This window comes from Agelaius tricolor, unplaced genomic scaffold, assembly GCF_023055355.1.
Source record: "Agelaius tricolor isolate 1412-34295 unplaced genomic scaffold, bAgeTri1.0.p SCAF_41, whole genome shotgun sequence".
Taxonomy (NCBI): domain Eukaryota; kingdom Metazoa; phylum Chordata; class Aves; order Passeriformes; family Icteridae; genus Agelaius; species Agelaius tricolor.
Window position 1 is genome coordinate 3,438,305 of NW_027269301.1, and position 27,488 is coordinate 3,465,792.

General features: G+C 46.5%; 1 protein-coding gene across 2 annotated transcripts in view; it reads left to right on the forward strand.

The window, feature by feature from the left end:
• Positions 1 to 298: 298 nt before the first annotated feature.
• The window catches only part of DPYSL2 (dihydropyrimidinase like 2), a 52,473-nt gene continuing 25,283 nt past the window's right edge, over positions 299 to 27,488 (forward strand). The window contains exons 1-3 of one of the 2 annotated variants that reach the window (XM_071454836.1): positions 299 to 686; positions 13,773 to 13,861; positions 15,099 to 15,283. In XM_071454836.1, the coding sequence (XP_071310937.1) occupies positions 336 to 686; positions 13,773 to 13,861; positions 15,099 to 15,283 (625 nt within the window). In that variant the 5' untranslated portion in view covers positions 299 to 335. Of the gene's footprint in view, positions 687 to 10,161; positions 10,620 to 13,772; positions 13,862 to 15,098; positions 15,284 to 27,488 lie in introns of those variants that run through there. The other variant, XM_071454837.1, reaches the window with a different exon arrangement.

Below are 27,488 nucleotides of genomic sequence, written 5' to 3' on the forward strand. Positions count from 1 at the left end.
TTTTCCCTCCCTCCTCATCTGGATGCTGGGAACTTGAAGCCTCCTCCCTTTATTGCAGCAGGATCTGCCTCATCCTTGCTTCAACTTTGCGCTGCATCAAAGAGAGCGAGCCACAGGCTGGCTGGTGCCGATGGGGGCAGGGGACCTGCCGGGCACAGCCCTTTGCAGTTGATGTTGCTGTATCTCTAGGACCCAGATCTGTTTCTTTCCTATCGCTTTCCTTTTTCCCCCTCCCCATCTCTTCTCTCCGTGTGTGTGTGTGTGTGTGTGTGTGTGCAGGATCCTCCTGGTTACCGCTGTTGTCATTCCCCCTCAGCAGGGAGACCACCCCAGCCATGGCTGAGAGGAAGCAGAACGGGCGGCAGGGCGAGGAAGAAGAAGTGCCAGCCTTCTTCAAAAACCTGGGCTCGGGCAGTCCCAAGCCCCGGCAGAAATTCTGTGGCATGTTCTGCCCGGTGGAAGGCTCCCTGGAGAATAAGACCATCGACTTCGACTCGCTCTCGGTGGGCCGCGGATGTAACAAAGTCGTGGCAAAGCAGAAGGATGTTGCCCACCTGGGTCCGGATGCTCAGTCCGTCTATTCCAAGCAGAGCGGGAAGGGAGGGGAACCATCTGTTGAATTCGGGAGAAAGGTGGAGATCAGGAGTGCCACGGGGAAGGAGGCGCTGCAGAACCTGAACGACAAGGTGGGTGCATATATATAGAGATATATTTATATATATATATATATTGTGGGGGGTGAACTCGGGCACGCGATAGGCTGCAGAGAGGACGGATCCTCTCCACCTGCAGCCGCTGGCTTTTATGTCCCCCGCATCCGTGTGGCAGCCCGTGCCTTCCCCTGGGCAGCAGCATCTCTCGCAGAGCCTTCAGAGCTCGAAAGCTGTCCGTGTGCTCTCTGCAGGTGTACGAGAGGGGGGCACAAGAAGAAAGAAGACCCCCCCCCCCCACTCCCCCGCACTCACAAACACCCCGCCCTGCCCTCCCGTCTGGGGAGAAACAGCGACTTTTTTCTTTCTTAGGCGATTCCCCCAGCACGAAGGTAGGGAAATGCCCCACCCAGGCAGGGAATGCAGCTCACGGAACAGAAACGCGATTGTGAGCAAGAGAACATCAATGAGCCTCCACCTACCGGGATCAAATCCCTGCAGGCTTCTTCTAGGGGGACTCCTACCCCTGCTCCCAGGGGAGCACAGGCACCGGAGCGACCCCTGGGAGCTGCATTTCAATGCCAATTTTCATCAGGGCTGTTGGCTACAGTGGGAATTTTTGACTCGGGAAGATCTGGGACTTTCACAGGAATGTGGCATCCTCGTAGCAACCCAGAACTCCTCCCAGGATTTTAAGACTGCTGCAGATACCTCTCATTCTCTGGATTTGTCAGGGTGTAATAAAGCCCATCTTCTTCCAGAGGCAAAACCCACTGAACCTATAGATCTGCCTGACCATGCCCATCTGTTTTCCTCAATAGATCAATTTAAACCAGCTTTACTCAGCTGTGAGCCACGAAATACTCAGTGCACACCTCTGACAGTGCTGGCAGAGGTTGGAAGAGCAGAAATGAATGAATGAAGTACCCACCAGCAGCCTGCTAAACTCCTGGCATAGGGCAGAAGTTTCTCTGAATAGTCTCCCAGTGGGCATAGAGCAGCCCTTTCTTCTGGAAGCTGCTCCTAGGATGGGCCTTCTGGTTTTTAAATCTGATATGGATTGTGTATGATGGGCAGAAGTCTGCCTGGAATTCAGAATATGGGCTAATTCACCACTTTCTCCTGCTTTCAGAAACATGAAGTATTACTGGAGGTAATATAAAAATAGAAATTAATCAAATGTATTGGTTATAAAATATGAACTAGAGGCTCATCCTCCCCAAATCAGCCTCTGCTGCAGTGACCTAAGGGCTCCATCCAGCCATATTTCCACATGTGAACCACTGCTGTCACAAAGAGCTTACAAAGGCAGGCACAGATTTTCAGAATTCCCACACACCAGCCCCAATGAGGAGGAGGAGGAGGATGTGCTCCACACTGCTCCAAACCTGCTTTCCCAAACCCAAACAAAAATTTGCCACTACACATGCCTGAAGTTTACTCTGATCATGCTGAAGTATCTACTAATGGAGTAACTTTCCATGATTAATTAGTCTTGTTGGACCAATCAAGGTGCATTTCAAGAATAAAGGGCTTTTTCATCTTGGAGAGTCAAAGGTTCTGCAATTCATGACATTTTAAGAGCTAATTTTGGACAATCTGATGTCATGTGGGACATAAGTATAAGCAGGATATACATTAACTCTGAAAAGATAAATTATTTTCTGATTAAATGGTACCAGTATAATAAAAATTTAAGTACAACATTGTGCAAAATCAGAATCCACTGAGAATATTAATAATATTTTTTAAAGTGTGTTTTTGGTTCTACTTTAAAGATTATTGTCTAAATGTTAACTGAGGGGATGAAATAATAGGATGGTACAAAACACTTGAGTTGTTTCTCATTAGCTTTACTTAACACTGATGCCAATGGATCGTGATGTGAGGAGTAGTGAGCATTGGGGTAAGTGAAGTCTCTTGGGATAAATGTCATGCTATGGATTGGGAATTTATTGCAGGAATGTTTTAGCTTTGGTTTTCCAGATGACTGCACCCATAGCTTGAATCAATGGTTAAATCCTCAGCAAGTAAAATTGGCTTTATGGGTTTAAAACTCAGTCATCCTTTCTGTCACATACAGAAAGATCTTGTCTTAAACCCCTTTGAAATAGTTAACAAAGCAATATGGACAAGCTATTTTTTATATTTTTCTCTGAGGTCTCAACTGTCAAGAGGATAAAAAAGGGGATGTAATTATTCCACATTAAATTGCAATATATTGTTTTGTGGGGCAAGATAAGGGCAATCAAATCTCTCTGTGTCTGTCTTGCCTGGGATATTCTGTAGCCATCTATCATGTGTTGCCCCTGGGCTGTGCTGCCTCATAATTCAGGGTTAAGATCATCTCTGGAGGCACCAGGAAGGCTCAGCCTCAGTTCCAGCAGCATTTGCAGCTCCATCTCTGCTGGCCAATTCAACAGGTCTGCAGCTCAGCTCAGAGCCAAGCTCTGCTGCTTCCAGCTGCCAGGCCTCAGAGAACTGGCTGTGCTTCTGTTTCCCATCTGAACTTTCTCATCTTCCCTGTTTGGGCTGTTCCTGTTTCTGGAGCTGCTGGTTCAGTGTCTGGGCCCTGCTCAGTGCTCTGAGGCCCTGACCCCAACACTGGGATGTGCCAAGAACATAATCTTCAGATGTGGGATTCCTTAAATGAGGCAAGAGGTCCTTGGCCTGGCTCTCAGGAGCTGCTGTGCACCTGCAAGATCAGTTTCTGCTGTGGGATTTACCCCCAGGATAATCCAGGTTGGAAAAGCCATCCAAGACCATCAGGTCTGACCTTGCCCAATCGCCACCCAGCCCAGAGCTCTGAGTGTCATGTCCAGGCCTACTTTGGACCCCTCCAGGGATGGGCACTCCAACCCTCCCTGGGCAGTGCCAAGCCCTGAGCCCCCTTTCCATGGGGAAATTCCTGCTGTGCCCACCCTGAGCCTGCCCTGGCCCAGCCTGAGGCCGTTCCCTCTGCTCCTGTCCCTGTTCCCTGGAGCACAGCCCGGCCCCCCCGGCTGTGCCCTCCTGGCAGGAGCTGTGCAGAGCCACAAGGGCCCCCTGAGCCTCCTTTGCTCCAGGCTGAGCCCCTGCCCAGCTCCCTCAGCCTCTCCCCAGCTCTGTTGCCCATCAGCTCTGCTTTGTAGTCAGTGCAGAAGCTGGAAGGTTCCAGGTCCCAGAGCAGGGACTGCTGGAATGGCATCCCAGGGCAATATTCCCCTTTTCCTTACATGACAAGTCTTGAGAGAGGGGCATTCATCTGGGGTTTAAAAAACGTTGGCCATTGATTGCTTGAGCTAGGTCATTTCTCCTAGTGTATTTCTCAGATTTCCCATATCTGTAATTGCTATTCCTTCTGTCTTTCTGATCTATTGACATTTTTGGGAGAGAGTCAGTATTTTAGGGAACATCTATAGAGAAAAGCAAGGTTTAATCGCAAGAGAGATCACAGGGCTTTAATCTGGTTTGCAGAGAGAGCCTGAGTAGCTGCTCACACTCTACAACACCAGTACAAGACCTGGGATTCTGGATCTCTCCTTCATTTGCCATCTCATTGTTACTCCAGTGGTTCAGGTGTTCTCCCTGTGCACTTTTACATTCCTTTTTTACCTCCCTTAAAACAGTTCCTAGTCCTTTGGGAAGCACAGAGCACTGTGTTTAAACTGCTGGTCTAAACCAACAAAGCCTATTGTAACAAATAACAACAATGAATAAACAGACAGTAGGAACATGTTTTTAGTTTGGAATTGACAGGAGAGGACTCACTTGCAAAACACTATCATGAAGCTTGCAACATGACTGGACTTTTTCCTAAAACCTCAAAGCTCTCAGGATCATGGTTGTTCATTCCTGGAGAGAAATAATGAATAACAGGATGTTGTTGAGAGCTCAAATAATCACAGACTCTGGAACATTAATGGAACTGTTGTCTAAAACACAGGAGCTGTTCCAGACACTGAAATGCAGTCCTGAGTTTAGTTTGTTACAATGCCTGCAATTTTTCTAGCCTTGTTTCGACAGTCATTGTTTGCAAAATAATCATAAGGAAGGATGACTTGCATGTTCTTCCAATGGGTCAGGATGGTTTGTGGAAACAGTGAGGAGCAAAAATGCCACAATCCTCTTAACTTTTTCTCAAAGCCATCATTCTGCACTGCTGCTGTTCTATACATCCAATGGGTGTCTAGTGGAGTGGTTTTATATGCAGAGTTTACTAATATCACACTTCCAGGCAGGAATGAAGAAGGGGTTTTTATACAGGGCCAACAGATTATTTGGGTTAAAGATTTGATGAGAAAATTTAAACACTTGGAGCCAGATCTCCCTGCTCAGCTTGGAGCTGATACAGGCTGCATCCCAAGGGATGAATTCTATTACTGGCACATGGGAGTGGCAGTTTGGTGTGCCACCCTTATGCCACCTCCCTGGACACAATTCAACAGGCCCTATCTGGTGTTAGTAGACGCTGAGCAGTCATTTAGGGTCTGCCTGAGATTTTCTACCTGCAGGGCCGTGCCTGACTCCCTGTATCATACATTTGTCTTGTGGCACATCAAATCTGGGTGTTATCTCCTGGGATGTTGTTGCAAAGTTGGAAAATGACGTTGTCAACAAAGTTCAGGTAGGGTGGGCGCATGTGTCCTCATGAACTCTCTTAGCTTATAAAACAACAGCATTTGGGAGCAAAAAACCACCAAAACCCAAACCTCTTTGCACTTCTGTGTGATTATCAATGTCCTGTCCTATGATCCCCTCCCAAAGAGCAGGAATGACTCTCAGGGTGGGAGAATACAGGTCAAAATTCCATTTTTTCTCTGAGTCATGATCATCCAGCACCTCAGAGGAAGGCAAAGCTGGCTGGTACAAGCAGGGACAGCAGTGGTTGAGAGCCTGATGCTTTTCCCTGTAGGTTTTTGGGAAAGAAGAAGAGATTATAATGTTAAAAAACTGTACAGTCACTGAAAACAGACATTTCTTAGCACCTACCCATGCTTCCCATGGGCCTGGGGGTGCGATAGGATGAAAGGGAGAGGCAGTGACAGTGAGGCCTGAATGTCCCATGCCTTTGTTCCAGAAATTCTGCATTTAGCTGTGGTGCAGGTCAGGGTAGGATGTGGCTGTGAGCGGTTTGGAGAGAATAGCACATTCTTTTCTGTGAATTGTATAACCCCTGACAGAGCAATCCCTGTCTAGAACCCTGAAGAGAGTCTGGCTCATTCCCAGGTACATGACGGGGAATTGTTTAATTGCTGGGATTGTTTAAGGAAAATTCACATCATGGTACTCAGGACATTTCCTCTAAGAAACACACTCTAACACAAACAGCCTTCTTAAAATGCTATTTTTGAGCCTCCTGAAGGTTTCTCTGGATTTTAAAAGAAAGAAAATCAATTGGAAGGTTAATTTTAATTTGCAGATCGAATGTACATTTTGATTGACCTGTTTGTGTGGCTAGAAAGTGAATCTTACCCTCAAAAAAGTGATAGTCTGTATGCAAAAAAAAAAAATGAGGCTGTTTCTCTGAGAAGCTGTATGATTTTTACCTCCTTGTAGTAACATTTGACCCCCCCATGGTCATTTCTGTGCTATGATTCTTAATTTTAATTTTCTCCTCTAAGATAATAAAGCAAGAGACGCTCATCGTCAAGTTTAACTCCTCTCAGTAATTTAATTTACAGTGATTAATAAAGGACAGTTCTTGCATAATCTTTTGGGAAGGACAGATGTAACTCCTCCTACCATGTATCAGCCTGAATTTAATTCTCCCTACACTTCCTAGGATACAGTACATTCCTGGATCCATGGAAAACTCCTTTAAAATTGTTGAGAGTTGGAGCTGATGCAACAATTGCAATGGCAGGATCATGACAGAAAATTAGGGCCTGATGAGTGAACTCCTGAAAGCTCTTTTGGCCCAGTTTATTTAAATCCATCTCTGATTCCTCTTTTCATTAAGTTTTAAAATGGATATTTCCATTTGAAGGTTTTTTAATTTCATGGCAAAATGCCATTGTGGACACACCTTTAAGTATTCAGTAGGAGTAGAAGCAATTTGGGTGTTGCAGAAATTCTGTGGGCTTTGTTGCCATTACACTAAAATTCCACAGAGGAAGAAACTCTTTTTAATACTTCTTTTCCCAACCATCCAGTAACTTCACAGTGGGAATAAAACTCTTTTCCAAGTGCTTTATGGTAGTTCACAGAATCTCTGAGTTAAGATTCAGAGCTGATGTAAATTGATTTCTTCTGATGCCTGTGCTGATTTATTTCAGCATAGATTTATTTTGATGATTTTAGCATAGATTATCACTGCACAAAGACTCTCGCATTTCTGTGCCATTTTCCCTCTAGACCTTTGCAGGATACAAATTTAGACATATATATGTTCCTTTAACATGAAAAAAGTTTTTGCTGCCAAGAGCCTCACAAGTGCTGCAGCAGCTGAGCAGGAAGGGCTGCTGATGATCCTGGCCAATATTGCCCCAAATACCTGAAGCCTGAGGATGGGTCAGGGACACTCTTGTCCTTCCCTTTAGATTAGCATTGATCAGACAGTGCTCATTAATGTGACACCTATAATTTTATCCTGTTCAGCCCCCTGTGTGCAGAAGAGACCTGTGGAAGACAAAGTGCATCAGCATTATCCAGATATCCCATCACTTCTCAAAATATCCTAGCACTGTATAGGGCAGCAGGGCTGGATCCAGCCCTGCCAGGATTTAACAAGGAAGTTCAATTCTCTTCTTTTAACAAAGGACCCAACTCCTGCCTCTGATGTTTCATAAATAGTTACTTTTCTTCATTTAACTTGTGGGGGAATTTATGCAGGAACTAGAGATTTACCAGAAGAATTACTCAGAGAATCATGGAATGGTTTGGGTTGGAAAGAACCTTAAAGCTCACCCAGTTCCAGCCCCTTGCCATGGGCAGGGACATCTTCCACTGGACCAGATTGCTCCAAACTCTATCAGAACCAATCAAAAAGATGCACTTAGGTAATTCCAGGCTGTTCCCCACTTGTTCTCATCCTAACATTGTCAATTAGCTCTACTCCTCCCCTCTCCTTACGTGAGATTATACAATAGGCAATTTCCACTCCTTACCTTTTTTAAGCAAGGGTAAATAAGCCAGTTTGCAACTACAGTAATTTGAAAATTACCTATTTTGACAACGTTTTAGCGCATTGTTAAAAGCAAAGAAAATTGGGGCATATTGGTGTGCTGTAATGGAGCTAGTAGACATGCTTGGGAGCTCATTTCTAGTCCTAAATCATGGAAGTTTTAAAAATTTGGTGCTGTGTAGATGTTGCATCTTCAACAAGTGTGGTTTTCCAGCCCTTTAATCTCTGAATTTATTTCATTCTGGATTACTTAGGTTCTTGCAACAAGGTGATGAGAAAGACAAGTGTCACCTTAAGATTGGTTATTGCTTTCTGACCCTAGTCACTGCTGGATCCAAGTTATGGAATATATGATTATGGAATACTCAACGTTCAAGAACTGCTGCTCTGAATTAAGCCCATGTGCAGTAGGAAGCCTTTTTAAAATAAAAAAAAAGAAAAATTGCAATAGGTGTATTTGGGCAGCTGAGATGCTGAGATGGGCTCTAGGTGTGTTGGTGATCCACTGCCCGAGGCCTGGGTGCCACCTCCCAGCCTTGGGTAGTGTGTGATTCCTCTCTGGTACTCTCCTACCTGCAAATAAAAGGCATGGAATCATTCAGATATTAAACTGAGGAGGAAAACAAGCATCAAAGAGAAAAAAAGAGGAACAGTTGCACTGTCTAAATTTAGAGACATGATGTAGATTCCTGGTGCCATGTTCTGAACAAAAATATGCTAAGGTTTCAAAACTTCTTCAAGCACACATCAGAGGCTCAGGATAATTCATTCAGGGTTGTCTATTCTAATCATTAAATCAAAATAAACCCTACAGGCTGACAAATTAATCATTTTGTCACTGTCATAATGAGCCACTTTTTCATTTGTTGCTAATTGGATATTAACTGATTGACATATCATCTCCTTAAGTAAGTACTGTGGGATATCCTACCTATACCCAGGAAAAACTACTTTCTATATTCCTTTGAGCTTCCTGTGAAGAAACAAACATAAAAGGTCCTGAAAGGAGTCTCTTTGAACAGATTATATTTTTATAATGATTTATTGCTCTCCTAGACCAAAGGTTTCATTTCCTACTGGCTGTGCATGGTGTGTTTGGGTATGTAGAGATCACAATTTTGTGGCAGGCAAAGATGCAATTTGTGTGATGTGAAATTCATCGTGAGTGACGGAAGAAGGTAAGTCTTTGATCCTTAATTATTAGTTATAATCTTCAAGCAGAAGTGAATTTGTGGTATTGAGTTCTCCAAAAATTGTGTTGTGCCTTACCCCAGCACAGCTGATGTCAGAGGAACCTGCTTGGCCACGGATCCCACCTCCTTTTCCTGCACTCGGACAAGTGCCTTGTAAACAATGAGGAGATATTTATGCCATTTAATGCATTTCTTTCCTTGAAGTACCAGCTTATGGAGTTCAGGGACTGAGAAATTTGACTCCAAGTGTGACAGAAACATGGAACACGGAGTTGGCAGCACTGGAGTAGTAAGGAATGGCCCGAGGCACCATGGAGAGGACCCCCACGCCCGGGTGCGTAGCTCTGAGCCCACATTTCCCTGGCACTAAGGTTTCAGGTTAGTGACCACAGGTGTCTGTGGGGGGTTGGATCCGGGCTGCATTTTCTGGACGAGGTGTGGGAGAAGGCAGACTGGGAAAACAAAGCGTCGGGAGTGGCTTCAGATCTTCATTCCCTCCCCCCCAATTTGCTAATTGGGAGCGCCAGGAAGGGTGGGGTAGGACAAAGAAGATCGAAAGCAACGAGGTCCCCACCGGGCGTGCTCTGCTCTTTCCGTGCGGGGGCTCGGATGGAGGCTGTCCGCAGCCCCGGGAGTGGGGGATGGCTCCCGCTCCTCCCGGGATGGGGTACAGCCTCAGCGGGGGATGCATGGCGGTGTCCGCACACCCGGGAATAGTGGGGTCGTTCCCGCTCCTCCCGGGGGATCTCGCAGCCCCTGCGGGGAATAAAACGCGGCGTTCGCATCCCCCGAAGGGCTCATTTCCCAGAGCCCCGCGGCTGCCCCGCCCAGCGCTGCAGCTTCACTAACCCAGGGCCCGCGGGAAGCGTTGCGGTGGGAGCGGGGGGGCGGGCGGGCGGTGCCTGGCGTGTTCCGATGGATTCCGGTCCGTGTATCCCGATATATCCCGATATATCCCGAAATATCCCGACGCCTTCCCGGTCCCCATCCCTGCTCCCGCACCCTGTCGCCCGGACCGCGCAGCCCCTCCTTCCACTCATTTGCATTACGGCGCGTCCCTCGCTCTGCCATTGGGCGGAAGCCGCCGTTGATTTGCATCCCCGCGGGCACTCAGCCAATGGCGCAGCGCGCCGGGCGGACGGGGCCCGGGAGCGGCGGGGGCCGCATGCGCAGCTGCCGCCCCGCCGCTGCTCGGGGCTGGGCCGGGCTGGGCTTGGCTGGGCTGGGCTTTGCTGGGGCTGGGCCGGGCCGGGCTCCGGGCACAGGGAAGAAAGGGAGGCGCGCAGGGTTGGCTGCGTCTGCCGTTCCGGCCATTGCGGAGAGCACCGATCACCTCTCGCACCGCGCCCCCCACCCTCGCTCCCCTTCCCTGGGATCGCCGTGATTTAGCCTCGGGGGATTTATTTTTGTTCTGTTTTTTTTTTTTGTTCTGTTTGGGTTTTTTTTGTTTGTGTGGGTTTTTCTTTTTTTTTTTTTTTTTTTTTTTTTTTTCCCTTGATCTACACACTGGTGAAGGGGAGGTTGCGGAGCAGTTGCTACGCGGGAGACAATAGCGGTGTAGCAGCCGCTGCGCTTCTCTTTAAAAAACATATAACATTACTGAATAAATACATCGGGGGTTGATTTCCCAAGATGTCTTATCAGGGGAAGAAAAATATTCCGCGGATCACGGTGAGTGGAGCGCAGGGGAATAGCGGCGGGGAAGGGGGAGGGGTGCGCGGGGATGGAGCCCTTTGTGTGCCGGAGCGATGCGGGGCTGGGGCAGGATAATGGGATCAGGGATAATGCGGCGCTTCCTGTGCTGCAGCGCTGGGGGGGCCGGGGTCGGCGGAGCCGAGCCCGGCCGGGGGCGGATTCAGCGGCATCGCCCCGCAGCAGCGCAGCGCCGACCCCCGGACAGCACCGGGGACCCCCGCACGGGCGCTCGGTGCCCTGGGGCTGTGCCCGGGGAGGGGTCCCTGCCTTGGGGCTGTGCCCGGAGGGGCTCTCCCAGCCCTTGGGCTGTGCCTAGGAGGGGCTCGGTGCCTTGCCGGGCGTTCCATCCCCGCCCGCCCCAGCCCGGCGAAGGGCGGCCCCGGCGAGGGCATCAGCTGGAGACCCCAATCCCCGCCGGGCTGGCGCTGGGGATTTTCCAGGATAGTCTTTTCTTCTCCAGGAAGCTTCTGGCAAGGCGCAGGTTTCGGTGCGGTCCTGGGGGAGCAGGGAAGGAGCCGTTATATAAACCCCTCCCTCGGTCTCCTTGTTAAGGGAGCCGATTTAGGGCAGGTATTGCAGATCCAAGGGTACCAACTTTTGGTTACGTAAGATATCCTTGACTAACGGGCTGCTGGAGCTGCTTATTTTTTTGGACACAGGAGTTTTTCATCCTTGGCAGCGGTTCCTCACCTTCCCCACGGACACACCCTTCCCCGTCCTCCTTCCTCATCCTCGGGGGCAGGAAAAGGAGCTCTGAAACAGGGCTTTGACGTGTCGGGTTTGGGCAGGAGTCGCTGGATTGTACAATTGCAGTGCTTAAGGAAGGCAGGGGATGTACAAAATGGTTATTGCTAAATGGTGCATTCTTCTTTTTTTTAATTATTTTTTCTCTGGAAAGGGGAGTCAGTTTCCCTCCAAGAGTCCAATGGTAAAGAGTTTAAAAAGCTGCCTCTGTTTAAAGGGCGATAGAGGTTCCTACTGAATCCCTGTCACGGGCCAGGAGTAGCATGACGCATTTTTCTTCTGGCTGAACACTCTGATTTATGTTCTGTGCACCCAATCCTCCTGCAAAGGAGTAGGAAAATCAGATTCTGCTTCTGTTTACTGTTGTGCAAACCTGGGATTATCAGCTGAGGCTAACACTGGAAAAAGGAGGATAATGGATGTGTGGCTGCCCTGATTTTGCTGCTGAATAGACACAGATTTGGTGGCAGGCCCTCACAGGGATGTGAGCTGCATGTGCTTTTGTCTCCAAGGTGGTTGAGATGAGCAAGAGGATTCATCCTGATCTCGGAGCCCTCTCAAGAGCCCAGCAGCAGCCCTGGTTACTGCCAGAAGCATCATTAAAATGTTCTAGGCTGCGTTTTGTGGCCACTTTACATGTATATTTTTCCCTTCGTCTTCCGTAATTGATGCCCAGTCTATGAAGACTTGAGCTGTTGGTGACATCCATGCCCGGGCTTTCCCATTTTAAAGGCATGAGGAGCCTGCAGTGGAGGTGGGCATCAACACTGCAGTATTTCTGGAAATGGTAAACATATAGAACAGTTTGCTGGAGAAGGCTGGTATTGAAAGACAAGTGGGTTTTTCACACCCCACATTAATTCACTCAGGCTTATTGGCATTTGCAGCAGCTCCTAAATTTAAATTTTGGGGGTTTCTTTTTATTTGAAATCAGTGGCATTATCCAGGGGAACTCTCCACTGCAGCAGGAGGAGGAAGGAGAAGCAGAAAAGGAGGGAGATGGACTTAACATTTCCTAGATGTTAAGCAGTGTTACAAAAGATGGATCTAATGGTATAAATCAGTATCTGATGCAATTCTTGGAGCTCTTTTGGTGTTAAAAGAACCGTGTCAGTTGAGAATTTGATGCTCCAACTCTTCAGTTTTTTTATGAGGAATTTGGGAAAATGCCTGATTGTTCCTTCTTTCAACGAGTGGAGTTGGCACTTCAAAATCAGGGCCCTGAGCATCCCCGTCAATGTTTTATATGTATTTTTCTATAAATTCTTACATATATTTTCTCTAAGTCCATGGCACCTCTTGAGTTAAAAGTCCAGCTTTTGATTTCCCCAGCTTTGGCTGTGGTAGTATTGCTTTGTTCCCTTCCTGAGAAGGGAAAAAAGAATCCGAGTAAGTACAAGTGCAGCTCTGAGGGCCAAAGGTGTGGTTTAAACCAAAGATTCACAGCATGTATGTGCTTTGCTTTAAATATTCATCTGCTGTAAAAATGCATCTGTGATGTGGGGAATGAAGGAACCAGGGGGATGTAGCAGCCACTTTTAACTCTCCTCCCCATCAGGAGCTCTGCAGTGGGTCTCACTCTTGTTTATGACTACTGCAAAAAAACCCACAAAAACACAAACGGCAACATTTTTTTTTGACCTAAAATCTTGCAGAAGCAAGCTGTAACCTGGGCTGGGATAAAGTTGTGCTGCCTGATAGCTGCCTTTTTATAATTACCTTCCTGTTCCTGCCAAACTGTCTTCTAATTTGAGGAGATTTTAATAACTGTTTTGTATATCCTTCCCTTAACCCTAATTTGCTAAATACGTGCATATTTCCATCTGGTTCTGCAGTGGTGCTCTGGATCCACTGCATCGAAACATCACTGAAGTGGACCAAAGGAGTTTGTTTGTGTTGTGTAACCCCTGGCAACAGACTTTTGGGCCATTTCCCTGACAGCAATTGACTCACATTGAGCCAAGCAGTGACTCCACTGTGTGGATGCGTATAGGAAATTTCGCACACGACCAAGGCAGAAAGAAACGAGATGTGGTTCTAACACATCCCTCCAAGTGCTATTTAGTGGTGCTGCTGCAGGTGATGGTGGCAGGCTTCAGGTGGGAGTGAAGCTGCCAGAGTAGATAAGATCACTGGAATCCACCTCTTTCCTCATTCTGATTTTTGGGTTTTTTTGGATCATCAGTGATGAAAGGCCTTGCAGATGAAATAAAGCATTTTATCTTTCCAGTTGAAAGTGCAGCAGTTGACTCGTGATTTGATGTGTGCTGGTGAATAATGCAGAGGTTGTTGCCTTCCCTCCTCTTTCATCTCTGGAGTGACACTGCAGACTGTCAGCTCTCCCATTGAATAATTGTGTCTTGTGTTGTGCTTCTTTTGTTGTAGAGCGATCGTCTTTTGATCAAAGGTGGTAAAATAGTTAATGACGACCAGTCCTTCTATGCAGACATTTACATGGAGGATGGGTTGATAAAGTAAGTGAAGCCTCATGGTGGGATTGGGTATGTACAGAAATGCACTGCAGATTGGCTGGAATAGCTTAATCTCAGAGAGATCTATTAAATTACAGTGAAAAATTAATATTTCCACGTCTATCCTGGTGTTTAATGAAGGAGCTTTAAAAGCAGGGTATTGAATAAATAAACAACCAGGCCCAAACCCTGCTGGCTCCAAGGAGGTACTTACATGTGCTTAATTTTAGCCATGAGAGCAGCCCCATGCTGAGATGACACATGTGTTTGAAGTTATCTGTGCTGTAAAGTCTCACTGAGTTATGACTTCAGATATTTTGAATTCAGAGTTCAGCATCCTAACACAATTCTCTTTTAGACTTGGAGGCTGGACTTAGGTGACCTCTGGAAGTCTCTTGCAGTGATGACTTCTCTGGGTCTGTGATGCAGAGATCACTCCAACCCCTCTTCAAGTAAAAAAGGACCCTGTAATGGAAGAGGTTCAGACTTTCTGTGTTTTCAGGCCTGGAACATATGTTCCTGGCACACTAAATGTGTTACAGATTTCTTTGGAAAATTATTCCTAGGAAAAAACAGACAAGCTAGAGGTTACAAACAAGGAATTTTCCTGTTTGGCTAAACAGCCAGCACATGTGCTTTTTCAATCAAGGTTAAAAGTTAAAGGAGCTAGCCAGAGACAGCTAATTAATTGCATCCACTACTGCACTGCTAAAAATAGGACTGTGAAGAGCTGGACTGGAGAGACCTCTGAGGGTCTCACCAGGAATTTGGTAACCAATATCTGCCTGAATTTATGTTTGTGTAGAGACTCTGTAATACTTACATATGAGAGGAAAAATAGAAAATAAAGAAGCAAAAATTCTTTCATTGTTCCAAACCAATAGCTGTTAGAGAGCTGGAATCAAGTGTTGAGCTGTTGCTTTAAAAAGCCCAGCCACTGGAAAGCTGTGTTGAGTGCAGTGATCATCCATGACCTGCATGGCCCCTTCCAGAGGGGCTCCTTCTTTTCCTTCCTTTTAATGTTATCCTAAAGTCCTGAAGGAATTGCACACTTAACTCACCGTTAGGCAACTGCTTCCACGGGAAGAATAAAGCACCCTCAGCCCTATGTGTGCTGATCCTGTGCCCTGCTTTATATGGAAAAAGACAACAGCAGCTAGGCTAAGTAGCACAGGGGTATTTGTTTACAGGCTGCTTACCTGGGTGTGCCTGACCTGCTCCTCAAAACCTCTTTCCCCAGGCAAATAGGGGAGAACCTGATCGTGCCAGGGGGAGTGAAAACTATCGAGGCCCACGGCAGGATGGTGATTCCTGGAGGGATCGACGTCCACACCCGGTTCCAGATGCCAGAGCAGGGGATGACATCTGCTGATGATTTCTTCCAAGGGACCAAGGCTGCATTGGCTGGGGGCACCACCATGATCAGTAAGTGCCTGCTTTCCTCTTCCACCAAAGCTGGGCTTTTCTCTTTCCCAGATAAGAACAGGAGCTTTGGGAGTCACCTTGTTCTGAACCAGTGGGTGATGTCTGGCCAAGTTGCTGGGCAAAGCTTGTGGGAATAGGGTTGGAAAAGCAGGACCCCAGGATTTCCCCATCTTGCAGTTGTCACTCATTTCATTTGTCTTCCCTTACTGGTGGTGTGACTTCAGCAGGTTTTTGGCTGTGCTGCTGCTGGAACCAGTTGTCTCTGTGACATCTGGCTCCGGAGTGAGGAGCAGATCCCCCACATTCCTGTGCCTTGGTCCCTTGTCTGTGGAAAGATATCTATTGTGTTTCTCACACCCACTGATGCCAGTGTTCAGTGTGTCTTTGAAAACTGGACCACTTATTTCAGGATCTGCTTTAGCCACCAGGATTTTTTTTAGTGTAGCTCCACTTGGGCTCATCTCCTCCTTTGGAGAAAGAGAGGAATTGTGAAGTAAAAATACCCCAAAATAAAAAAGACAGGCAGACTGACTGTTGTGCTGGCAGCAGGATTAGATACTTTTGGTATCTAATCTAATCCCTTCTGCCTCTAAAATGCCTCAGGAATGACTTCCGGGCTATCCGTCCCTGCTTACGTTTGCCGCAGGATCTTAAAACTCCACAAGCAAGTCATAGTCATTACCTTGTAACTTTGTTTGAGCCTGAGGAAAAAACAAGCCCCTCTGTTGCAGGGCAGCTGATAGGTGTAAAAATCTGCCTTGGTGTCCCAGGCTCAGTTGCTGCATGTGGGAATGAGGGATAAAGATGTGAAGTGATCCAAAATCTGAGCATCTCACAGTCTTTCATGTACTCTCAGGTGCTGCCACTCCACAAGGAGGGGAGTTCAGGTACAGAGGAATAAAAGAAGCTGTTTCAGAACATGTATTAGTGTCTGTTGTCCAGTCTGTGGGTATAAGGAGATCTTAAGCACAGCCAGAAACCAGCTTAACTCTCCTCAGTTCCAGCCAAGCCCTGCGTGGACTGGAGCATCCTCATCCCCCAGAGCGTGATTGTGAGCAGTCCTTGATCCCTGGCCTGGTGGGTGGACTTGAATGGATTGACAGGAGGCTGGAAGTTGGTCTTAGTTAATGCTTCAAAGAAATAATCTTAAAATAATTCAGGAAATTATTTTTCATAACATTTTCACTTCAGAGTGTGAGGTTTGTGTCTGAAGATAGCCTCACCCACAGAGGGGGTGTGGCTGTGGATGATCCCTTTGTGCACACTAATACCCAGTTCTCCTTCAAATCTTTGCTATCAATTTAAATCAATAGCACTGAAATGCTATTTATTTTTTTTATTTTCAGTCTCAGTTCATTGACTTTGTTTCACTGGTTGTTCCTTTGTTAGAGTACCTGGTTCACACTTGAGTTATCACTTTGTTCTTCCTTGTTAAGTTGAATTAGATCAAAATAACATTCTCTGTCATCTGCATGTGACCTTTCAGCAGCACTGTTCTCCTCAATGGCACTTTTTGAAAGTAGAAATTGGTTTGGCAAATTTTTTATGGAGTAGCCTTGTACTTTGGATGCCTAATTTTACCTCTGCAGAGCCTCCAGTTTCAGAAATCCTTTATGTGTGTAAATATTTATTGCCTTTATGGCTGTAATATCTAAATACTTCACTAATGATAATGTAATGCTTTTCTGAGTTAGGGAGGTGGGAGGAGAATACCGCATTTTACAAATTCTCCTTTTACACCTGTGAAAATGAGCATAATTTGGATTATAACCATGAGCAAACCATTTAGAGGAGACTAGGGATTAAACTTTACCATCCTGAGTATCTCAGATGAAGACACCAAAATACAAAACCATCTCTAAACAACAAAAAAATCCTCCTGAGACTGCAGCAAGGACTAATTGTACTAAATAGGATGATGGAGAGACATTTCTGGTAGGTGAGAATCAGCAGCTGGAGCAGCAGAAAGCAGGATGAATGATCCAGAGTAGACTTCAAAGCTTTGGAGCCTCTGCATTGTGTCAGCTCAGCTGTTTCTCTGAGCAAAATTACAGCATTTGGAAAAGTTCTTCCACAGTGAAGCTCTGGTCAACACTCTCTTGGTGGGTGGCCCTTGGGCTTCCCCAGAGCAGGTGGAAGCTGTGGTGGATGGCAACATTTTTTCTCTTATGATTAAGAGGACAATATTTAGTGAACTGGATTCACAATATCACAAATTGCAGCCTGAAAATGACACTCTTATCTCATTGTATGTTTTAAATGCTGGGATTTTACAAAGGGAATCTGTTCCTCCCGTGGACTTGTATCCAGCTGTGTCTCTGTTTTTCAGTCTTTTTTAGGAAAATACACATCTTTTTGGATGTGAGATCTGTGGAAAAAACCACCCAATTTCCTCATTAGTGCTTTTAGCAAACTTTGTATGATTTATTTACAAATACCTTTACTCCATCTGTTTCTCTGCTCTATGCATGACCCTCACTTTGGGCACAAAAACAGCTTCCTTAGCTTCATGCTTCAATTTATTTCACATTTTTGTGCTGGAGGGCACTTTAAGGCTGTTTACAGTCATTTTAGGGAAATACTTATTTTGCATGCAGTTTTCAGTGAAATTGAACCAAGAACCTTGGATAGGTTTCCACTGATGGTTGGTTTATAAAAATTGTGGGTGAAATTCTGACTTTGGTGAGTTTTGGCATCGATCTGCAGTGCCAGGAATCATCTGGAGGATCTGCTTTGGTGAACCTCATTTTCAGCTCAGATCAAATTCAATGTTGCCCCTTTAATTCTCATGGCAGACACATCCAGGGAATGCACAGGAATGTAACCTGTTTTATCCAAGCCCTGTCCTCATTTGCTTGTTCCCCTCTAAATTCATCCCTGCAGCATCAGGGAGGGGGAATCAGATGGGTCCTGGTGTCAAATGGAACAGTTGTGTGGTTTTTGTGGCACCAGAGGAGATTTTTCCTGGTGGGAAGCAGATCTAGCTCCAATCCAGGTCTTCCCAGCTGATCAGGGAAAAGGGGCTGGGGGTGAGGATCCAAATCTGCCCTTTTGTCTCTCAGTCTCTTGCTTTCCTGAGCCCTCCCTAGGTTGCTCCACTCAGGAGTTAGGGCTGATTGCTTTTTCTGCTGGCTCCCCTGAGGCCATTGAGCAGGAATTCCAGCTATGATCCTTCTGTCTCTCCCCTCTGCAGTGCCAAAGGCAAGGCTCCAGCTGCCTTTGCTAGCAGAGGAACAAACAGAGTTGGTTTTGCCTGAAATGACGTATTGTGATATCTTTGTTTTTCTGCAGTGACAATTTGCACAGTCCTTTTCTTGGTCCCCACCTTAGAAAAATACTGGTGTGGGTATGTTAGCTGAAAAGCCCTCCCTCTGGGTTTTAGGATAACATTGCTCTGGGAAAGAAACTTGGATTCTCGCCCTTTTGAAATGTCAGAATGCAGTGTTTGGGCATTAAGTTGAAAGGAGAATTCCAGAATGCTCCGCAGAGAATTTTGATGGAGAGAAGAGTATTAAATACGCTCCAACCTGTTCTGGTTGCTTCTCTAAACTTTCCTGTATTCCATGGAAAGAGAACAGTCCTTCCAGAGTTTTGGAAAAGGATTCTGTCTGAAGTTGCCCTCACAAGAGGCTAAAGTTTTGGTGAGCTAAAAATGGCATTTTTCATAGACTCACAAACCATCCTGAGTTGCAAGGGATGATCTCCAAGGATCACCAAAGCCCAATGTCTGGCTCTGCACAAGACACCTATTTTTGAGTCCCTGTTTTCCCAATCTGAGCTAGGTTAATACCCCAGGATATAACCCAGTCCCTGGAGCTGTTAGAGGAGGAAGAATCCCTGCTAGGAACAGGGTGGCCTCTTGGAGCCCGGTGATGGTTTGGTTGCTGATTAACTGTGATGGGTGAAATCCCCATCAAAATCAGTGGAAAAATTCCCCCTGATTTGAGCAGGGGCAGGATTGCCTCTGTCTGCTCCCAGCCCTGCAGAAGGGATGAAAAAGTTAAGCTCTGTATATTTACTGGCTCTCTGATCCCTGAGCCTGTTTAATGTCCCAGTGAGAACTCCATCCATCCAGGCCAGCTCCCACACACATTTTGAGCCCCTCCTCCCAGACTCTGCTTCTTCTCTGGTATCTGCTGTCCTTGGGTGAAATCTCTTGCTGACATTGCCTCTCTTGACTCAGTCAACCACTGTTATAATCATAGAGAGAAATTACAGTGAGAGAAATGATAGCTTTTTCTGGCCTGGTGGCTTGGAAGCCAACAGCCTTTTGAACTTGAGCAGCAGTTATCCTAATGACATGGGGAGGGAAGGCTGGGGAGGGGAGCCTGTGTATCTTGGGAAGTTCAGGAAATGAAGGGGAGCCTCACATGGCTGCTGTTGGCTCCCTAATTCCTGACCCTGCAATTAAAGAGCTCCTGTGGGCCGCATGGCAGGGGTTTGAGCTGCCCAGCCACAATCCAACTCAAAGTGAGGTGACACCAGGTCTCCCAGGTCATTGTGAAGATCACCACCTTGCTGGAAGGAGATGTTTCTAGTCAGGAATGATTCCTCACCTTTTGGGTTTTGATCTAAGTGTGACAGAGAATGCCCCAAAGGAGATCAGACTCTGTGACAGTCTCAGCTTAAAGTGGGGTTTAGACAGGATGAGGATGTGGGGTGGTATTTAAACCCACCAGTGGAGATTAAATTCTATTCTACCTGACTGGGTGCATTTATTTTGTATTATTAGGGTTAGTACTGTGCTGGTCTAGAGTCTAAATGGTAAGAGGAAGAGAAGGGAAGCAGAGACAGAAGGGGGTGACAGCAGTGGTCAGGCAGGGACTTGTGGCTGAGCTGGAATTATAAAACCAAGTGTTTTGCATCCAAGAGCAGCGACCACAGAGCTGCAGTGTCTCCCCAGGTCCCTGGCTGTGTGTACACAGCACTGCATTATTCCACAGGCACCAGCCCCAGTTTTGTTTCTCTTTGCACCTAGAGATGAAAGAGGAACTGTGCTCTGGGACCGGCCCTGCAGACGGACTGCCCTGGCTCTGGAACTCGTTTCTCTTTCTGGCAGCGCTTCTTCTGCCCCAAAGAAATGTTTAATTCTCTAGAAACATAGTGAAAGTGTCTACACATTATTGGGGATTTCTATGAGTAGGAATCCTTGCTATCTGTGACTGGAATAATGACATCACCACACAGAGGTTCAGAGTCCCTCCTGCCCTGTCGCTCCTCTCTCCAGCTCCCCTTGGTCCTTTTTACACCCCCAAAACCAGCCTTGGCCCCGATTCACCCTAAATCTCTTTGCTTCACCAGCTCCCAGCTTCCTGCTGCTGTGTTTGTACCTTTCATTCAGGGCAGGCTTAAAATCCTTAATGAGAAAGTGGGGCTGTAAGCAGAGTGGGCAGTTCCCTGGTGTGAGCTTCTCTTCCCGAGCTTTTAAACCCCTCTAAGTCCATTAGGCTCTGCCTGCAGCGGATTGTGCAGCCTCTGTCCAGGGCTTGCTCTGCTCCCAGCATCCCAGCAGTGCTGGATGGGATGCCCCATTGTTCTGGGGGGGATTCCAGTGGGGGCTCATGGAGATATGCCAAGTCCTTGATGTCCCTTGCCAGAGAGCACAGGAGGAAACAGCTGTGCAGACCTCAGATGTGTTATGTGTTTCTGTGTGTGCTGAGGGGGAGTTTTTTGACCCTTTGGGCTGTAGCTATTGTTTGCCACCTCTCTGTGCTGTGAGGAACGGGCTCCTGTGGGGAGCACACAGGGACTCAGGAGCCATATGTCTGTGTGTCTGTGTCTGGGATGATGCAGGAGACCTGTGGTGTGGTGAGATGTTTAACACTGGTGTCACACACTCAGCTAGGCCGTCATTCCCTCTCAGTGCTGAAAGGTGAAGTCATTCGCCCTGATGTTGGGCTGGAGTCCTGTGAAACCTCTGCAGTCTAGCCTGGCTTGTTTTTGAGTCAATCAGGAGGTTTTTATCTGTTTTCCATCTTTTCCTTCCCCAGAGCTGCTGGGGATCCTGCCCCTTTCTCCTCTCCATCCTTCTGCCACTTGGTAGCACTGATTTTTTTAAAGAGCAGGTGAGGGGTCACTTTCTCTGTTTGTTTTGACCCATTCTGCTCCAGCCTCTCCCTGTGCAGGAAGGAGGGGATGGAATCAATTCCATGCATGCTGGAGCTTGGTTTAGTTTGGAACACACAAGGGCTGGAGTGGCAGCAGTTCTGACAGTGCAGATGTGACTGACCTAGATTTTTTCATGCATCCAAAAAGAGGGATTTATTTCAGGAGAAATTAACCTGTGTTGTCTGTTGATGCAATAGCACTTCATGCCTCTTATTCCATTTGATGCTGGGGATCAATGATGCTGCTTTCCCACTGCATGGGGAAGAGTTCTTTTGCTTGAAGAGCTGCTTTGAAGTGCTTTTTTTACAGAATCACTGAATGGTTTGGGTTGGAAGGGACCTTAAAGATCATCTTGTTCCACCCCTTGCCATGGGCAGGGTACCTTCCACTACCCAGATGGTTCCAAGCCCTGTCCAGTCTGTCCTTAAACACTTCCAGGTATGGGGAACCTGAGCCATGGCCTCACCACCCTTATAATAAAGAATTTCTTCCTAATACGTCATTTTAACCTGCGCCCCTTCTGCTTAAGGCCACCTCCTCTGTCCTATGACTACATGCCCTTGTGAAAAGTCCCAAAAACGCCCAAAATTTTGCTTTCTTTGTCCAGTGCTCTCATCCCCAAGATGCAGGCCTTAGAGATGACACAGGAGTAAAGAGCCAGTGGGTCTCTGATGGGCTGTGTCTCACCCAGCCGCTTACATCCATGGGAAGTGTACATGATGTTTTCATGGGGGCTGGTGTAAAAGTTGGCTCCTCCAGGTCGGCTGTGGATGGAAAAAAAATCTTAAAAAATAAAATGTTATTATCCACCTCGCTTCTTATAACATCTTTAGCTGCTTGTGATAGGTTTTCAGAGCATGTGTGTTAAACCTTGCTAGCTAAAGTGTCCTAATCACCTTCAAGTCTTGACAAGGTCTTCAAAGAAGCAGTAGGAAGTGGTGCCACCAGCTCTTTTCTTGGCCTGTTTTTCTGGGCAGGGAATTTTTGCCTCCCCACCAGTTCAAGGTTCAACACCTTGGCTGCTTTTTACTTCCTGTGAGCTTGACTAAGCAGAAAATGCCCTGGTCAGGCAGGACCTTTCAGCTCTCCACATTGGAAATTAGCTCTGTGTGCCACGGGAGGGAAGCAAGTGGAACCTGAAAGAAGGAAAGGCTGTAACCAACTGCAGGATTCCCCACTTGGGATGGATTTGGAGTGCTGCCTGTGGAGTGGGATTTGATGTCTTTGATCAGCAGAGCCTTTTTTCCCCTCTTTCCTTCAGCCCCAGTGCCTTTAGACTTCGTAGATCCCATCTGTTTCTTAGAGACTGGATTTTTTTTTTTTTTTAATCTTTCTGGTGAGAGGGAGAATTGTTTGAGGAATACAAATGAGCTCCTCCTGTCTGGCACACTTTAATCACACTCAGGAACTGCCAGTTGTTAGCAGCTTGGGGCTGTGCCTGCATCTTTTCACAGCGCTCACTCCCATGGAAGCCCTGTGCATTGCAAGGAATGCAGGGATGGACATTTACAAGTTATGGCTTCTGGGAGAACTCTTTTCTTCCCTTGATACCCTGCAGTTGGTGTTGGGACCTCCTGTGTGACAATGGGAATGTCATTCCATTTCTTCATGCTGGTTGCTGGCTGTCTATAATGGGAGGTGGCTTTGTTGCTGAGGGGTTGTGGTTTTAATTCAAATTAATTAAGCTCACTTAGAGCCTCATATCATAAGTAAAAAGTGATTATTTTTGTGAAGAGCTACCTGAGAAGCTGGTGTGGGGAACACTGGAAGTAAGGAGGTAATCCCTGTCCCTCCCACTTGACATCTGCAGATCCAGAGGAGCGTGCTTTTGGCTTCCTATGTAGGTAAAAGAAGGAACTTGTAGATTTCACATGCAAATGTGAACTGGGAGATGCTTTGGTTGGTTTTCAGAGCCCACCAAAAAGGGCTCAGCTTTTGGAAGCTTCCCTTCCCATTTGTCCAAGTGTGTTTCCACCACATTGCTTTTATCCCTAGAAGCAGCTACATATGTACAGCATAGATATTTTTGGATCTGGGGGATTCGATGGTGGTGTTTTACATATGAATGAAATTCCCTTGCACGGCCTCCAAGCAGCAGGAACTGGGGAAGGAGATCCTGGAGAACCCTCCCAAATTATTGCACAGCACTGAGTTGGTGCAGGGAAGGGGAAAGTTCCTAAACTGCAACACCCTGAGTGGTTTGTGCCTCCAAATTGGGGTTCTTCATGGGCCTGGCAAGATTCCAGACTCCTTGAAAAGCCAGGCAAGGCCAGTTCAGCAGCCAGGGACTGTGTCACAGGATTCTCTGTTCCAATATTCCAATATTGCTTAAAAAATATCTCATTGCAGAGTGGCTGTCAGTTAATGATACTTTCCAGCAGGCTTTTCTTTACTTCAGATAAGATTTCTGAGGATTAGTATCAGTGTCCCAAGAGAAGAGTTTGGCTACTGATGGGCTACAAAGGACTTTTCAGCCTGATGGGCAGAGACGCTTTCCACTGTGAATGGAAAAAGTTTTGGAAAGCTTTTGTAGTGCAGCTGAGTAAAATGTAGGTGTGCAATGTGTTCTTAGAAGCAGAATTGGGCCATGGAACCAGGACCACAGCTGAGGACTCTGAACCAGTCAGTCCTACTGCAATGCAAACACTGTCATAAAGGGGAAGGTGGCAGCTGTATGGAGCATCTCCCACTGAGCCATCCTGCCCAGATCCAGGGGCAATTCCAACTGTTCATGGAATCCCAGAATGTTTTGGGTTGGAAGGGACTTTAAAGTCCATCCAGTCCCACCCCCTGCCATGGGCAGAGACACCTCCCACTATCCCAGGTTGCTCCAACCCCTGTTGGCCAGCCTGGCCTTGGACAGGAATGGGGCAGCCACAGCTTTTCTGGACAACCTGTGCCAAGACCTCCCCACCCTTATAGTAAATAATTTCCTTCTAATACCACATTTAAGCCAAGGTGTAGAAAGCAACAGTTGCCCCTAAAGACTTGGTGCATGGATAAAACAAAAGTTAGATCTTGTGTGTAGGAGTTTCCCAAACCAGTTTGCCACAGGATGGGTGTCTCTCTTTGGGTGGGCAGCTCAGGTCCTGCCCAGGAGTGATGCTTTGTGCCCCAAACCTTGGACTCTTCACAAGTCTAGGAAAACACCAGACAGCTTGTGAGGCCAGGCTGGGCTGGCTCAGAGCTGGAAGAGGAAGTTCAGTGGCTTGGGGAACATGCCACAGGAGTCTCTGTTTAAACTGGGGATAATCTAGTTAGGACCTCCCACAGGTTAATGATTTCAGCAAGCACAAGAGCTAATTTGCAGGCAATATGGGTGCTGCAGAGTGGAGAGAACACCTGCAGATGGGCAGGTGTGGTCAGGAAATGGCTGTGTGAGGGACGGATGTGCTGCTTGATCCTTGTCCATTGGTGGAAACCAGGTTCTGCTGCACCTCCCACCAGGTTTTCTCCATAAACATTTAGGTCTGATTCAGCTCTCACTTCCCTGCCTGCAGTTGTGTGTGAGAGTAGTTTGAGTGGGAACAGGATGGGGACTGCTGGTGTTGTAGCAGAAGTGGCTGTGGTTTGGTAGTGATGGGTGACAACTTCCTCCTTGGAACATGATGTCACCTTGTTACAGTCATGAGAAGAGGAAGTGTCTGGTTCTCATCCAGGCAGGGGAGATGTTTACTTGACAAATACAGGGTTTTTCTTTTCCCCTGTATTAATACAAGCTGTATTAATAAAAAGTGCTTGTATAGAATCAAAACTCTTCACATTTAGTTTATTTTGGGGGGGGGGGGGGGGGGGGGGAACCAACTTTTCTAATGCCAAACACACAAAGCCCTCTCAGAACCACTACAAAATTCCATTGTAAAAACTGGCATCCTGCAGTCGTGTTCGTCTTCATCTCTAACGCTCCTGAAACAGCCCTGGGCCATGAAATGAAGGTGAGAATCCAAAACTTGGTGAGAATAATGCCAGGCCAGAACTGTTCCAGCTTCCCAGCGAGTGGAAAAAGCCTAAGGGGCAGGACACATCTCCAGTGACCTGAGAGGGACAGAGTTGGCTCATGGCACGTGATCTTTTGTCCTCCTGTGTCTGATCAGCTCTTGCCCCTTGGATGTGTTATTAATTCTTGTGTTTTGTCTTGACTTGAAAGTCATGGCTACGAACCAAGGTTTTTTTCCATCTCAGTCCCTCAAGGTTTACAGACCAATTCATATGGAAGCCTTTGAAGCCCTGTGTGCTCTTTTCACGGCCTTCAAGTGTGGAGTAATGCCTGAAAGAAAGGATAAATCTTGGAACCACTTACATGTCTCTTTTGAACTTGGTTCCCCTCCTTCTCTGCCATGGTGACCTCCTGAGATACAATGAATGCACAATAAACCTGTACTGGGAAGAGATGGAGCCTTTTTTTTTGATCTGACCTTAATATGCTGCCATGCCAGCTGCTGGGGGGTTATTAATAGTTGTGTGAATTCTTTATGTTTGTGTCCAGCTGGCCTCAAATTGTCAATTGTATTTTGGATGTAATCAGCCAAAAGAGCAAGTGAAATATCTGTATGACATCAGTGAGGGAATAAGGGAATGTTGCAGTCTGAAAATGTAATCAGTGGAGCACGGATGTGTCTGATTCTTCTGAGCCTGGTCCAGCTTCTGATTTCTCCGCATCAGGTCTTATAAACTGGTTCTGAACTGACAGAAAACAACATGGGATGTCATTTAGGCTGCCTTTACTATGAATTTGGCAGGCATGTACAGGACACCAGTCCTTGGGTAGTTTTATTAGTACCATAAATGCTGTTCTGTGCAGGGCTGTAACTCTTCAGAATAATCTCTTTATTCCAGTATCTTTTCTTGGGGAAGGGGGACGGGGGGGGGGGGGAACAAGAATAAAATATTGTGGAAATAAATCCCCACAAATACACAGCTGAAAATCTGGTTGCTGGAACCAGGATGTGAAGAAAGTCCTTCATTTGATTTCTCTTTAGCTGAGGTGCATCAGGTCGATGGAGCAGTTTCCTTTGAAGTGATTTTGTCACTGTCCTTCCTTTTCCCAGATCAAACCCATGACCCAGAGTGCAGTTTAGAGGAAGAATTAGGATGGAATCAGAAAAAAAGGAGGTGTGAGGCTCTTCTGGATTGCTTGATTTGGGATTTTTGAGCTCAGAGAAGGGTTGTGGTCTCTGGGTGGGTGCAGGGCTGCTTAGCTGGAAATTGGGGTTTAATACTTAAATCAGAATTCTTGTTGCTGAAAATGGCTTTGTTACTGGATGGGGCAGCTTTTGGTAGCTCAATTGCTTGACACATAAAAGGGTAAGGATACATAAAGGTAGAAGGAATTGTGATATTTTACCAGCTGAGAATTTGAAGCCTCTGGATGAAATAAGGTCTGTGATGATGGTATAATCTATGGGTCAGTCAAGGGCCTGACTTTCAGTTCACAGAGATTGATTTTATTCCTCTTGCTTTCACAGAATTACCCCCACTTCACATCAGTGCCAGGAGAATATTCCTGCAGCCACAGCCTGACAACTCCAGACTTCTAAGTAGGGACCTGTGCAATTACCAGGGCTGAATTTAATTACAGCCTCTCAATAAAATGGCTTGTGACAGAATGTACAACTCAATAAATTCACCAGATTTCACCACACGCAGTTGCTGTGGGGATTAAGTAGTATTAAAAAGGCAGATGTGTTTATAGTGATCAAGTTGCTATTTAAAGTTTTGGGTAGGGGAGATCTGCCTGCTAACAGTTAAGCTTAAATGTTAAGGATTTTCACCTTATAAACTCCTCTTAAACAATAGGCACATTTAAAGCTGATAGGAGCAAGAAATAATGTGTAAAACTGCAGTCTGTAATAGCAACTGGAACCATCCTGAATACATGGTTTTTATTACATACACAATTTTGGTAACATCTGACCCTAATTCATGTTTATATTGTCCATTTCAAACAGTTTTTCTCCTTCCTGGTAGTGGCATTCATGAGCTAAAGCCCCAGAAAATTTTCATGCATGCTTTGGATGACACTTAATTAAACCAGTTGAAAAAAATCCTTTCCAGTGGAAAGCTGGAAGCATGGGCTATTAATAGAAGCTCCAGGAAC